This window comes from Nematolebias whitei, chromosome 9 (assembly GCF_014905685.2).
Source record: "Nematolebias whitei isolate Nwh7 chromosome 9, NemWhi1, whole genome shotgun sequence".
Taxonomy (NCBI): domain Eukaryota; kingdom Metazoa; phylum Chordata; class Actinopteri; order Cyprinodontiformes; family Rivulidae; genus Nematolebias; species Nematolebias whitei.
Genome location: NC_056506.1, coordinates 44559012 through 44572866, shown reverse-complemented (window position 1 = coordinate 44572866; position 13855 = coordinate 44559012). Strand labels below are relative to the sequence as shown.

Here is a 13855-nt window from a genome sequence, read left to right as displayed (position 1 = left end):
GTGCATCTTAAGCAAACTGACGTCTCTGATTTACATGACCGGTTTCTAACCATAATGTTGGAACAAAAATGACAATCCACCACACAAAAGCAAGTTTCATTATATCAATTATTTATTTGTTATATTTACAAAACAAACTAGTGGTAAATTACAAGTTTTGTTTCTTTTTTCAGGGCGCTGCTTCAAGAGCTGACTGGCCCGAACTCCCACCCTGTGATGAAACCTCTACAGCTGATAAATCTGACATATTCCCAGTGCAGAGCTAAATCCTTTGACAGCGCCCTTTCATTGTGCGATTACCGACGGGCTGATGGTCGTGTCGTTTCTGGACCCCTCTCTATTATTGTCAGTAAACCAACCCTGTGCCCAAAGCCAAAAAGTGCTTGCATTGAACTCTGCTGCTCACTTTTTCTAGAAAGCACACACTGAGCCTCTAATGACATGCCCTCCCATCCTTTCACTCCCGCTCTGGGTGTCCACACCAAAACAACCCATCACTGCACATCACGGACACGGGGAGTCACGCAGGAAACACTTTGCACAGTAGCTCAACACAAAGATCACTGTAACCACAGCAAGGGCATCCAAGGATCGGGTCTATCACTTCAACTCAGGATGCAGGAACAAATATGGGCTGAAAACCTTTTACGACTTCCTCCGTCATCTTTTAGTTATTAAATTAATAGAAACGGTGCGCTTACTCGTTTCCGGTTTCCTTGCAGGTTAATAATTAGCTCTATAATTTAATCTTTCACAGATTTTAGGTTGAATTAAATACAAAAAACTATTATGTTAAAACTATATTCTGGATTGTTTACCTGAACTACCTGATCTTACATTTTTAAGACCTAAAAAATAACTTTGTCTTTATTAAAAGGCACAGTTTAAACCTGCAAGGTGGCCGACAGAATTTGCCATGCGGCTAAACAGGAAGTAAAAACAACAACAATGGCAGCCATCAAGAACTCTGTTAAAAGTAACCGTGAAGGGGCTGCTGGCTATTCATTGCAAAATGATTTTGGATCAAACGAAGTGTTTCCTTTAGGTTTTCGTGGCTCCTCCTGTCGATTCAACACCTTGTCTTCTCAAACAGTCTGGTCACACTCCCGCCTGATGTGTGCTTCACACTCCGTCATCCCTGCCTGCTGCTAAAAGACAGAGTGGCCGTTCGGCTCCTGATCGTCTGATGACCACAGCACCACCTCATCACATGACGGAGCACTGGTCCGCTGGCCCGGCTCCAGACACTCCTGGGAGATTTAGGGACTCCATGTCAAAGTTGAAGCCTGGAGGCTGAGGGGAGAAGAAGAAACAGGAACATTAGAAACCGCAGAGATCAGACACAACCAGGAGCTGTGCTGCAACTTACGGCATCTCCCGCCAACTCCTTAGGTGGTTGACCCAAGTCCTGCAGCTGGAAGGAAAATAAATATGATTAACGGGTTGTTTTATTCTTACTGTTTTTGTTTTTAATCTACAAAGCATTTAGTAAAAACATTATATGAGGATGAATTTTATGTCATGTTCTCACACAGGGACAATCATATCATTGTATTTTTATCAATGGCACTTATCACTAGAAATAAAATAAAAAAAAATCAGTAATCATTAGTGCAAGAGGGAATTATTGTGTAGATTTTATGATAGAAAGACTGTTGTAGATTAATTCAGCTGAGAGTAAAATAAACAGTCAGTGTCATAAAACGGCATCTTCAACCACAACACGGACAACGTGCACGGCCCCACGTTTCACGAAGCCACCGCAGCACTGAACGTCTAAATCCAAAAGATGAAAAAAAAAGAAACTTCTCTTTATGGATCATAAAAAAACTGCATGAGTTTGTTGCATCTGTGCTGTGAAATTCCTCTGGGCTTCTTCCACACCAGTGATTTCAACTACAGCTAGTTTCACTGGCAAATGTCCAGGACCAAAAAAAAAAAAGACAATAAAAACAATAATAACAGTCTAAAAATAAAAAAATAAAAAGTTGCCTCTTTATTTTAAAGGTGTACTCCAGCAGCTGAAATAATAAATGCAACCGTCAAGGTGGATGTGTTGCAGTTAGAGGTAGGCAACAAATAATGTGCGCTGCCTAGAGTACAATTTGCAAGCTGTGATTTGACCAAACATGATTTTATTTTATTTTTAAAGGACATTTAAAATGCAGCCCTGAAGCTCGCGGGTCCCAAACACTAAGAATTCAACAGAAAATCCTCCAGTTTTCTCAAAACTTTGAGCAGCCAGCTAGTCTCCAACAGTTGCAGTCCAGCGAGACCTTTAACCGTTAACCTGAGCAGAACTGTGAGCAGCACTAAAACAAGTATGAGATGATCCAAGTCTCTAATGTAAAGTCAATTGGGACTAACCTGCCACGTGTCGTTCTGAAGTGTAAATCGAGTCCGATTGCTTTCTAAAATATAATGTTCAGCTTTGAATCTGTTTGTGTGATAGGAAAAGAAGTTGCATCACCTTCTGCATCAGATCCATGATGCTCTCGAACGTTCTCTCCTTCTCTTCAGCTCCTTCTTCCTCCTTTTCAAAGAGCCTACAGATCTCTCCCATGACTTTAGCCTGCTGCTCGTAGCGCTGGTGGTCCTGGGCGCTGAGGCTCGGCTTGTTGGCCTCCAGCCACTCTGGGTACTGAGAAGGTGAGCGACAAATGTTAAAAGAAAACACTGAAGACCAACATGCCTGTTGTCTGAACGGACGCGGACCTTGGTGGTAATCTCTTTGAGAGATGGATAAAGCACTTCTTTAGAGAGAAGATTCTGCATGATGGACTGCATGATGGGCAGGATGTTCCCATCTTCTCCTCCTTCACCGCCTTCATCCAGCCCCAGGCCCTCCAGAGCTTTCACCAGGTCGTCTCCAGCTAGCCCTGAGGACTGAAAGAAAACGGCAAACAATGACTGTAAATTACGTCTGATGGTTTCAGATTAACTCTTTCTGTTTGACTTGACACACCTGCAGGTTGTCTGCATTCTTGGCAAGACCTTGGAGAGTTTCTTTAAGGCAGGAGGTGAACTCTTGTTGGGAGGCAGTGTCGGTGCCTGTTGAAAATACACAGAAGGTATCAGAGAAAGAAAGGATGCAGATGTAATAACCAAAGCTGCAAAGAAAAGCCAAGTCTTACCAACTTTGCCTGCCGCCTCCGACAGCTTCTGGAAGTGCTGCAGCAGTTCTGGCTCCTCCTGAGCCAGCTCGGTCATGGCCTTCTCCCACTCATCCTTGGCCTGGGTGGCCATTTCCCCCTCAAAGAGCGTCTCGAAAAGCTTGCAGTCCTCAAGCAGAGGGGGCTACAGGCCGACAGAAAAATGTTATTTAGTGAAGAGCAGCAAAGTGCGTTCTTTATCATAAGAAATGTACATAAAGTGGGAAATTTTTAACCTTTAAACGGTCATTCCAGTTTCTGTTTCAGACTTTAAATATAGGATTTGCTTTCTTAAATGACCTCAAAAGTAATAGTTTTTAAAAGCTTGAGTTTGCAGTGAATTTTTAAAATATATATATCTTTACAGCTCTTGAGAGGTAATCAAGCAAGTGTTACAGTTCATATTACTCATACTGACTCAAATTTACCAATACTAAAATTTTGTTTGAGTTTAAACTCTACAAAAACATATATATATATAATTTATTTATTTTACAGGAAAATCACGTCAGAATCTTCTAAATATTATAATAAATTAACTAAACTCTTGACACTAAATGATTTTTCTACGTAAAAAAAAAAACCTAAGCAATATAAGGAAATAAATGCAGCAGATATACTCAAACATTTAGTCAAAATAATTTCTGAACTTTAACTTTATTGTGGTCAACTTGGATCACATAAAATAAAGATTTAACCAGTATGTTCTCATACTGGAGACTTGAAGCGCACTCGGTTTCAAACTAGTTTTTCTAACGCAAACATTTTATTTTAATTTTTTTTAAATCCACAATAATCCTCTGGCAAAAACTAGTTTATGAAGTTAGCAAATCACTTGATTTTGTGGCAGGACTGTTTTTATTATGCTTTAATAAACATGAGCAGACACAGAAACAGAGAAAAACATATCTATAACAAGGAAAAGTCAGTTCAGTTATTTGATATAATCATTTTACTCTGTCCTTAGTTTACATGTCAAGAAAAGAAACCCTTTAAAATCAGCTGAGATCAGCTGAAACAGACCTTTTCTGCTCCTGAAGGTGAAGCTGCAGCAGGTCCAGGGGCTGGAGGAGCAGGTGCGCGGTCGAAATCATCCAGTGCACCTGAAGTGAAGAGAACCCATCAGAACCGAGCCCGTCACTGCTGCCATGAGGGCAAATCACAACTGTTGGGCCTGCTGCCACAGAAGTTACTAAACTATCAGCTACATCCAAAAACAAGCAAGTGGAAGCAAAACAATACAAACATTTTTTTAAGGCCTACGGGATGACACAGAACCGAACCCCGAGCTTAGCTGGTAACTGATGTCATGCTTTAACAATATATTTGACTAACAGAGAAGTTGTTTGCTTTATTCCCTGCTTTTAAAGCCGCCATGATGAACGGCGCTCCGACTGTTGCCGACTAAACTAGCCATCATCCGCCGGAGACCCCGCAGAGGACACGGTCACTGACAGGAGCGGGTCCCGGCGACGAGTCACATCCGAGTTAAGGTGACAGAAAATGGATAAGTTATTAGTCAACGCTCACTGTCCAATAACTCGTCCAGTTCAGCGTCGTGTCCGCCGGACAACTCTCCTCCAGTTCCCGACGCCATGATCTACCAACTGGAATGACAGCGCGGCCCCGAAATATGACGTTTTACGACAAATATGACGTCACACTGTCGTAAAGTGGAGGAGTCTGGTGCCATCTGGTGGACATTCTTTAGAATTGCACAAAGGTTTTCTTGTTTATTTTCTTGGAAGAAGAAAAAAAAAAGTTGGCTGTTATTGTTTTTTGCTAAAATTGCTCTGAAATCACATAAACTAATGTTAATTTAAAAATGCTGTAATTAAAATAAAATTCGTTTTTCAAAAATACATTTTCAGTCATAAAAAACTTACTTTAAAATGCCAATAATCTAAATCTGGTTGCAGTGTTGTTTCTAAAAATAAATAAACACTTATTTTACTATTCTTCTGCAATTTTTAAAATTTTTAATCATGGGTCTTGAATTCTTTTTAAAATAGTTTAATATGTTGGATAGCTGATACCCATGTGGTTTTTATTTACATTAATTTAGAAACAAAAATGATTGAAGTGGCGATCAAACTCCCAGCATGTTGTTCTCAGACGCCCTGGTTTGAATGTAAGAAACTTGAAAAAGTTAAAATGAGTGTTTATGTGGGGCATACTCCCTCGTCTTTCGGTCAGGAAACATCAGCGTCAAACTTTCAGTAAATAAATCTGGTTGCCGGGGGCTACCCATCTCTTGGTTGCTAAGCAACACAAACAAATAACCTAAAAATGTGATAACTTGGGTGTTGAAGGGAAAAATGTTTGGCTTGTTCAGTTTGAGCAGCAAACAGTGACCTTTTTATTAGAAATTCTTCACCGGGAGTTTCTAAAATGATTTGTTTTTGTGATAACAGGATGGAAATTTATGCATGAACGAGCTTCCCAAAACTAAATAACTTGATGAGTCTGTTTTTGCAAAGATACAGCTTTTATTATCCTTTTAATAAAGTCGCTTGTGCACAAAACAGCCAAGTTATATGCCTCTTTTTTTGTGCCTGCAGCTCGTGAAAAAAGAGGAATTGTACAGGAGTGTGTGGGCAGCAGAGGCCCCGGCTGTAAGCATGGAGGAGGAGCGCTGCAGACAGATGTGAGTAACGGTGCAGACATTCGATGCCTAATTTGGTTTTCTGGGCGGGTAGCTGCTCCTCTGAGCTGGTAGTAAATCCAGACAGGAGGGTAAAAACTTTACAATCTACAGCTCTCAGCCCCTCGGTTGTTGGAGAAAAGAGAACAGCAGCAGCCGAGTGTTGGAAAGGTAAGAAACTCGTGCGTCAAACGGAAGAAATGCTTGAATTTTTGTAGTAAATCAAGGTGAGTTTACCACAGGGAAAGGTTTTTATTCAACTTGTTGCAGCATTTCCATATTCTACCAGAGAAGAATGAAACACGTTAGCTTGTAAACTACATTTATGTATTAAATAAATAAAAATCTAAGGCCTTTTAACAAATTTTTTGTTACTTTCATTTTAACATCAGGTTTGCAACAAGTTTAAATAAAATAAAGAGCACAAAAAAAAGGAAATTAATGGTATTTTGGCAGTAATTTTCATATCTAAGTGTTTGTCTTTTCTTTTAAAGCTTAATTTAAGTGTTTTGTTTAATTTGTCATAACCATTTGTTGTTTGTGTTCATGTTGTGTGGGGTGGGAGCAGGGTGTGGCAGCCTGACAGGCACCGCAGAGATTGATTTTTACTTAAATTATATATAAATAAAATGAAACAAAAGCACGGCTCACAGGCAGCGCCTCACCGCTTTACATTCTGTCAGGTTATGACAAGATAAATAACTCTTTCTCACCGAGTCAAATAAAGCATGAATGAAGGAAGCAACAACTCTTATTTTGATGATTGCATCTTATCCAGATGTACAGAAAAAAAATGTACAAATTGTCACTTCTTTTATATTAGATAAAACACAGCTGCAGAGATTTGCTGTAAGTCATTTTTATTTTCGCTAATGACGAGCGTGCATCACACACCCAGCTGCAAACGTGCTCAAAAAGTTGTTTTTAAGGTATGAATTATGAAACATTTGTTTTTTATGAGTCAATCTGTGTGTTTGTGGGAGTGGGAGCAGGGTGTGGCTGGAGGCACACCCACCTTCAGCGTCAGTAAACGTTTCCAGAAGCCTCAAAAAATGCGATATGAACTCTGCTCACCTGAGAAATGCTCTCGTTTTCCTTTCTGTATGATCCAAAACCACCTCTGAAGGATTCAGGTTCCTGGATAAGATTTACTGATAAAGGTTTAAAACTGAGCTCATTGTTGATAAGGTGTTCTGGGTCAGCCTAACCCAACAAATCAGTTCCTTTTGTTTTGTTTCTAAATCTTGTTTTAGACTGTTTTCTGTAAAAACGATGACGGGGCTTCAACCCTGACATACAAGCTGTGACTCACAGGGCCCGTCTTGTGCTTCGACCCGTGGTCCAGCTGTAACTAGATTGAGGAGAAAATTGACTAACTACTGATGTGCCATGACAACCAAACAAACACATGACCTTTCTGCCTGAGATAAACATTTGTTTCCTGAACAGCTCAGCTTAAAATCAGAGCACAAATGGCCACATCCTGTTTCAACGTGTGCACCTACGGGAGCCCCGTTTGGATCGTGTTTTTCGTGCTGCACAGTGAAATAAAACCACTTTTTCCACACTTCTCTCTCGTGTCATTTTCCTCTTATGGCTACTTCTTTCCTGACATGATGCCATAGGCAGCAGGGCAACGGTTGTGGTATTTTTCCGTCCCTATACGAGCTGAACGGTGGTAGTCCAGCCATAAAGCCGGACGGGGAGCGTTAAGAGAAAAGGAGGGAAGTGGATGGAAAATGGAGGAGCAGCTACAGTAATACAATGGAGAGGGGATAAACACTTGGCAAAACTGACAAAGTCGCCAGTTGTTCAGCAACCGCCACATCTGGAACACATCAGGAGCTGGAAAATCTTACAAGGAATCAGGGAGGAGGTGAGGAGAGAAAGGAAGAGTGGTGAAAGAGAAGAGGCCGGTGCTGACTCACTCCACTGCTATTCCACTCCATCGCTGTTTGCGTCCTGAGGCCGAGGCGAAGGGCTTCCCCCGTGTCCCCCCACCTCCCACCACACCATTCCCCACCTCCTCAGACGCCCTGCTGAGGGTTTGAGCGGCCTTTAGCCCTCTTTTAGCTCAGCTTTCCGCCCCTGCAGCCTCAAAGTCTTCCACTGGTGTTGAAGAGGGCTAATATAAACAAGTCTTTTCTGTTTATATCCGTCTCTCTGTGTAAACCAGGAACTGGGAATGCAGAACTTGTGGGGCCAACTGGACGAGAGGTGTCTGTGGGGGATGGGACAGCCAGCTTGCTTTCTAACTCTTTCAGTAGCTTCAAATCTCACAGAACAGTTGGATACTTTAGAGAACATTAGTGAAGAAAAGACGACGGACGCTTTTTAGTTCAACCAACTTTTAACACAAATCCTTCTTGGACACTAAAAGGCTTAACGATCTTTGAAGGAATGCATGTCGCCCGCTGCCTTCCCAGTTAGTTTTAAACTAAGACCATCTAAAGTTGTGATGGTAGAGTCAAATAAAGTTAGATGGCTGTGGCAGCTTTCTGCTGAAAACACAAATTAAAGAAGGCCAAAATGACAACGCAAACACCTTCTAAGGCCGTTGCCCTTTTCATTAATTTATGAGTATTTGTACCTTTTACCAATTATGTATCAATTCAATTTGCTTTAAACCGTCGAATCATCTCCAGATCGCTGTACCCCACAGGCATTCATTTTGGGTATAAAACACCGAAAAGCTATTTATTACTCACCACACGAGCGGAGTGATGTTTTTGTTTGTATCTAGTTGTATTTGTTTGTTTGTATCGTTAGCAAAATATCTCATTAATCACAGCAAACCCATGTTAGCAAACAGTTTTACAGATGTTGCGTTAAAACTTGGTGTGGTAGTAGCTGGGCATCGCCCCAAACTCAAATGTTTAGCACAACACATTGCGCATTAACTGTCGGAATCAATCCTGTCTGTCTGTTAGCAAAATATCTAATAAATAACTAGACAAATTTCAACAAAACTTTTAGAAAGTACCGGTAATCACCGGCTGCACTGATTACATGGTTGCCACAGCTAATAGAGCTTAGCTTACACATAATGGCTGCACTGCAGTTAGTTTTAGATACTGAGATAAAGTTTGTGCTAACACAAAATATCACATTTCAAGAGATTACCCTCAGCGCTATTTTTTAAGGTTTCGTTAAGATGACTTAATCTAAAACAATGTCATGAAAGCAGCAGATGATACGTGTTCCATAATTTTATCTCTTCTGGAGCTCAGACTTGCTCTTCCACTCGTGGAAGCTCTCAGCTCCAGATTTTCAGAACCTCTCTGCACACTTCAGAGCTCCCTGGGAGTGGGAGTGGAACAAATGATGAGGGTCATGTTTAGAACACGTTGACAGATACAACGAGGGGTCGCAGGGCGCTGCGGCGCCGCTCCCATTCCCGAACATGGGGCGGAGGAGGGCCTCATCGTGGAGGAATGTCAGTGAAACACTTGGCCCGGGAATACCCTTCAGTTTGCAGATCCTTAACCTCCGTGTCAGAAAAACTGAGTGCGTGTTCTCCAGCTGACTGGACCAGACGTGAATCTGCTGTGACCGCTGTGACCACAGTGCAGCCATTATGAATTGTGTTCTCATGCGCCGAGTTGTTGTGTCTACTGTTCAGGGAATACAAAGAAACATTGTGCTCATGAGAAAGAAGGCGGATGGAGTTCAGAGCTGCAAGCTGTTGGCCTCACATTATTTGCTTCATCTCAAAGCATTTTAAAAACTTGATTTTGTTTTTTTCTTCTCTCCACACAGTTCGCTCTGCTCGAGAGGCTGATGCTAAAAGGCTGAGGAAAGAAACTCGTCATTTGTAACAAATCTCATCATGGCTATCGTCCTGAAGTCCAGCCCTCTGCTATGGACACGGCTAGCTGCTCTGGCCTGTTCCTGTGTGGCCTTCTCGGTGGCCGTGCACGGCGCCAGACTCTACCACGGCACCGGGGACTTTTGCATCTTCTGCTGGGCCTTCAGCTTCGCCGGCACGCTTCTCGTCCTCCTGGTGGAGCTTTTCGGCCTGCAGACCAAAGCCCCCGTTTCCTGGAAGAACTTCCCCATCACCTTCGCCTGCTATGCCGCCCTCCTCTGCTTGTCAGCCTCCATCATCTTCCCGCTCTACTACCTCAAAGGTTCGGGAGGCCAAAGTGAGGTCCGTGATTTCCGCATCGTGTGCACTGTTTTCTCCTGCCTGGCCACTATTGCCTACATGAGTGAGGTGAGCATCACTAAGGCTCGTCCGGGTGAGGTCGCCGGCTACATGGCCACGGCTCCCGGGCTGCTGAAGGTCTTTGAGACCTTCCTGGCCTGTATCATCTTCGTCTTCATCAGCGACCCCGTGCTGTATGACCGCCACGATGCGCTCAAGTACTGCATGTCCGTGTACTGCATCTGCTTCATCCTGTCGGCAATCATCATCCTGCTCTGCATCGGCGAGTGCACCGGCTGCCTCCCCTTCCCGTTTGCCCGCTTCCTGTCAGCCTACGCCTTGCTGGCCGTCGTCCTCTACCTGTCGGCCACCATCATCTGGCCAATCTTCAACTTTGACCCCAAGCACGGCGGCTCCAAAACCAGGCCGTCCAACTGCAGCTCGGCGATGGGATTGTGCGTGTGGGACAAGAACATGGCGGTGGCCGTGCTCACCGCCGTCAACTTCATCCTCTACCTGGCCGACCTCATCTACTCCACCCGCCTGGTGTTCGTCAGCGCCTGAGGATGAGGGGGTGGGGGTGGGCGAGCAGTGTGCTCCAAAGGAAATTGAATTTGGCTACATCGTTCAAAGCTGTTAAACTGCTGTCAGACATACTGCTGCAAACGCTAGTCTCTTCACTAACCAAGTTTGTTGCTGAACAAAACGAGACAACACACAGTAGGCCTTCAACGGTCGACAGCAAATGTATCGAGGTTGTTTTAGTGCCAGTGAAAGATGCTTTTCAAAATAAGAAACAGATGCAATCATCTGGTAAAAATCCTAATCTTGGGCTCAGATTAATTTATTGCATCTACAGATGAGCTAAGTTTTATTTTGTTGAAGGATACTGCACGGCTGAGGATCTTAGAGTGAAATGAAGAAGATCAAAGTGAGGCTGAAGTTACGTTTTATGTACAAACATATTTCCCAGAAAGCTTTCCGTTTATGTTTTATCTTTTTTTTAATGACCTGAACAAGCAGTTATCTTGATTGTAGGAGAAAACAGTGAGATTGAAGGAACGTGTTGACAAATGATCGCAGCAGATATATACTTTTTGGTGTTTGACTTCTGGACTGTGGTTCTGTGGAAAAGTGTGAACAATTAATATCTTACCTGTTGCCGATAACTTTGAACGACGTCACTCTTGGGGAAACAGTTTAATTTTTAACAAAAGTAAAATGCTGTCGTCTTAAATCAACTCCGATGTCAGAAGTTTCACACCAGTTTATGAGAAAGTTTTTATACAACTTCGTGTTCAAAAGCTCTTTTGACGATCAGTGGTTTTAAAATTAATCTGCAACCGTTTTTGTTTTTTCAAGCTTGTAGTTACAGTTGAGCAGGTCATTCAGAATGTTTTATTGGGTTCCATTAACTTCATCTTTTATTATTACTTTTGTTTTACAGTAGTCCCTCGCCACTGTGCGGTTCGTTTATCGCGGACTCGCTCTATCGCGGTTTTTCAAAATAAGATTGGACATGACACACGACTGGCTGATTGATGGATGAGCCGCACGATCGGCAGGAATTTTTATCTAAAATAAGTTATTTAAAATTATTTAGCATGTGCTGCACCTTTGTGCAGCCCACACTGTAGGATAAACTTCCTGCTGCAGCTGATCAGCTGTTCTCCGTGCAGAGCTGAGAAGTGGGCGTGGCCAAGAACGCTTGCAGGTGGGAACGAGCAGAGGAGGCGGGGAGCTAAGTTCATGACATTCTGTCTTCTTTTTGAGCGTTTAGAAACATTGTTTAGAATATTGCAAGAGTTTGGGAAGGATTTAAAACACCTTTACTACTTGTACTACTATCCCTACTTCACGGTTTTTCACTTATCGCGGGTCTTCAGGGTACGGATCCCCCGTGATAAACGAGGGACTACTGTATGCTGGTTTTATTGAATTGTAGTTCATCTGTGGTGCTTTCAAGTTTAACTTTTCACCAGAACTTTGGTCAGTGAGGGTAATTTTTAAATGTCTTCTAGAAATAAACTTTAATTGATGATTATAAATTCTAGTTTAAATTGATCAACTTATACTTGGGTTTTGTATTACGTGGTTATTTACCAACAGTTTTATTGGTATGCACAAGCGAAAGCACAGCAGCAGCCATCTGTAGCACTTCCAGTGCAGCACATCCATCAGGAATCAAACTATTTCTGCCCAAACAACCTGCTGAGATTGATGACGATGTAAAGGTTTTTAAATGTTCTCATGAAATGCAATTTATGGGATTGGACGTATTTAGACACAGCGGCAGTCCAATCTAAGCCATGTTAAACTTTATTTTTCTAAGCTCAAGTCGTTCAAAGAGCTATCTGCGACAGGTAAGATATTAACTGTTCATAACCTTTCCACAGAACCCCACTTTCAGAAAAAAAAAAGTTTTTCTTACAGGAATAAGGTTGGTGGATTCTTCTAAAGTAAATCTGAGGCAAAAAAAAGCCGTAAAACACCAAAACGTAGAATAAAATTTGAATAAATTACAAGATTTAATCCAAGCAATGTATCTAAACATATAAAAATAATTTAAATACAATTAAAAAAATACATTTTTATCCATGACCAAAAATAAGTACACAGTATTTAAAATAGTATTTGGAGAACAAATACAACAAAATAAACTTAACAAACAATAATGACTTGAAAATATAACAAAACTAATTTAAAAATCAGAAAATTGTAAAGTTCAGTTGATACAACATAAGAACGAACAAATATAAATAAAAATGCTTAAGAAAAACTGATTTTACAAATATGAAACTGTTACGTTATTCTGAAACATCCCCTTGTTTTAAGTATTTTCAAAGATATTGTGCAGCTTGTATTTTGAGTTTTTTTGTTTTTCTTGTTTTTATGAAAAATACTGTGTTTTACTCCTCAAGACTCCTGCTTTACCTAAATTTCTGGTTTCTACAGGGGAATTACCCACAACGCCCAAACGTGTGCATGTGTGTGCATGCGCGTGTGTGAGACAAATGAAGGCAAACCGAAGCAGCTGAAGGATTATTGATTTGTTAGATATTTGTTTAATGCATGCCAGTACGTCAGCCAGATGTGAAATATTTCATCATGTCAATCAAAGAAAAGAACAAACGTCAGATGGATGAAGTCAAAATTAAATAGTTAAGACTTCAGGATTTACATTTTTAATGATCTTTAAATCAGTCTCAGAGTCCAACAATAAAGCTGGTTGGGTTCTTTGTTTCTTTCTCTTCAACTTTGGATCCATTTGATGATTTAAAACTCAAATCCAGGCTAAATTAATTAACGTGGTGTAAATATGAATGTTAGGCTGGCTTTTGCTACTGTTATAGTTGCAATGCAAGCTTCAGTCAATGAAAACATACATACATGTAGTAAAACAATGTGTATTTTCTTAAAACATGAGTATAGTTCAAATACTTTTATGTGCATTTTCTGTTTAGTTTTAGATTTGTTTTTGTTTTTGTCTCTAAAGCATGTACTAAGAGTAAAAAAATGGTCAATTAGTTAATTTTTTTAATTGGATCGATTGGTTATGTACGGCTGAGGAAACACTCAATGTGCTTTGAAAATGTATTTTTTTATGTTCTTAGGGTTTTAGTTTTTACTTTTTTATTTTACACTTTTTTAAATGTGCAAACCACAACAGTGTTGTAAGAAAATGTAATCCTGTGTTTTAATAAAATCACATTTAAAATGAACAAATGTGGGGGTTATTATTTATTACAGGACATTTAATGGTCCAACATGTCGCTCCTTTAGGGGTTTTATATTCATCCATTCATCCATCCAACCATCCATCCATCCATCCATCCAACCATCCATCCATGCAGCCACCCATCCTTCCATCCATCCATGCATGCATCCATCCATCCCATCATCCATGCATCC

General features: G+C 41.1%; 2 protein-coding genes across 2 annotated transcripts; one reads left to right on the top strand and one right to left on the bottom strand.

The window, feature by feature from the left end:
* Window positions 1–145: 145 nt before the first annotated feature.
* On the bottom strand, window positions 146–4760 carry pex19 (peroxisomal biogenesis factor 19). The gene is made up of 8 exons (XM_037681903.1): window positions 4683–4760; window positions 4176–4255; window positions 3135–3297; window positions 2966–3051; window positions 2716–2886; window positions 2471–2641; window positions 1370–1414; window positions 146–1293 (listed from the first exon to the last, which is right to left on the bottom strand). Exons 1-8 carry the CDS (start codon window positions 4747–4749, stop codon window positions 1207–1209), a joined length of 870 nt encoding a protein of 289 aa, XP_037537831.1. The 5' UTR covers window positions 4750–4760; the 3' UTR covers window positions 146–1206.
* Window positions 4761–9625: 4865 nt separating this feature from the next.
* Window positions 9626–11450, top strand: myadmb (myeloid associated differentiation marker b). Its single transcript, XM_037681902.1, has one exon. The coding sequence runs from the start codon at window positions 9626–9628 to the stop codon at window positions 10505–10507; it is 882 nt and encodes a 293-aa protein (XP_037537830.1). The 3' UTR covers window positions 10508–11450.
* Window positions 11451–13855: the final 2405 nt, after the last annotated feature.

What these genes read in the sequence shown, in the direction of transcription:
- myadmb (XM_037681902.1), top strand. Translation starts at nt 9,626, where the DNA reads ATGGCTATCGTCCTGAAGTCCAGCCCTCTGCTATGGACACGGCTAGCT.
- pex19 (XM_037681903.1), bottom strand. Translation starts at nt 4,749, where the DNA reads ATGGCGTCGGGAACTGGAGGAGAGTTGTCCGGCGGACACGACGCTGAA. An exon ending in CACCTTCAGGAGCAGAAAAG is followed by an intron (nt 3,298 to 4,175) that starts GTCTGTTTCAGC and finishes GTCGGCCTGTAG; the next exon opens with CCCCCTCTGCTTGAGGACTG. An exon ending in AGAATGCAGACAACCTGCAG is followed by an intron (nt 2,887 to 2,965) that starts GTGTGTCAAGTC and finishes GTTTTCTTTCAG; the next exon opens with TCCTCAGGGCTAGCTGGAGA.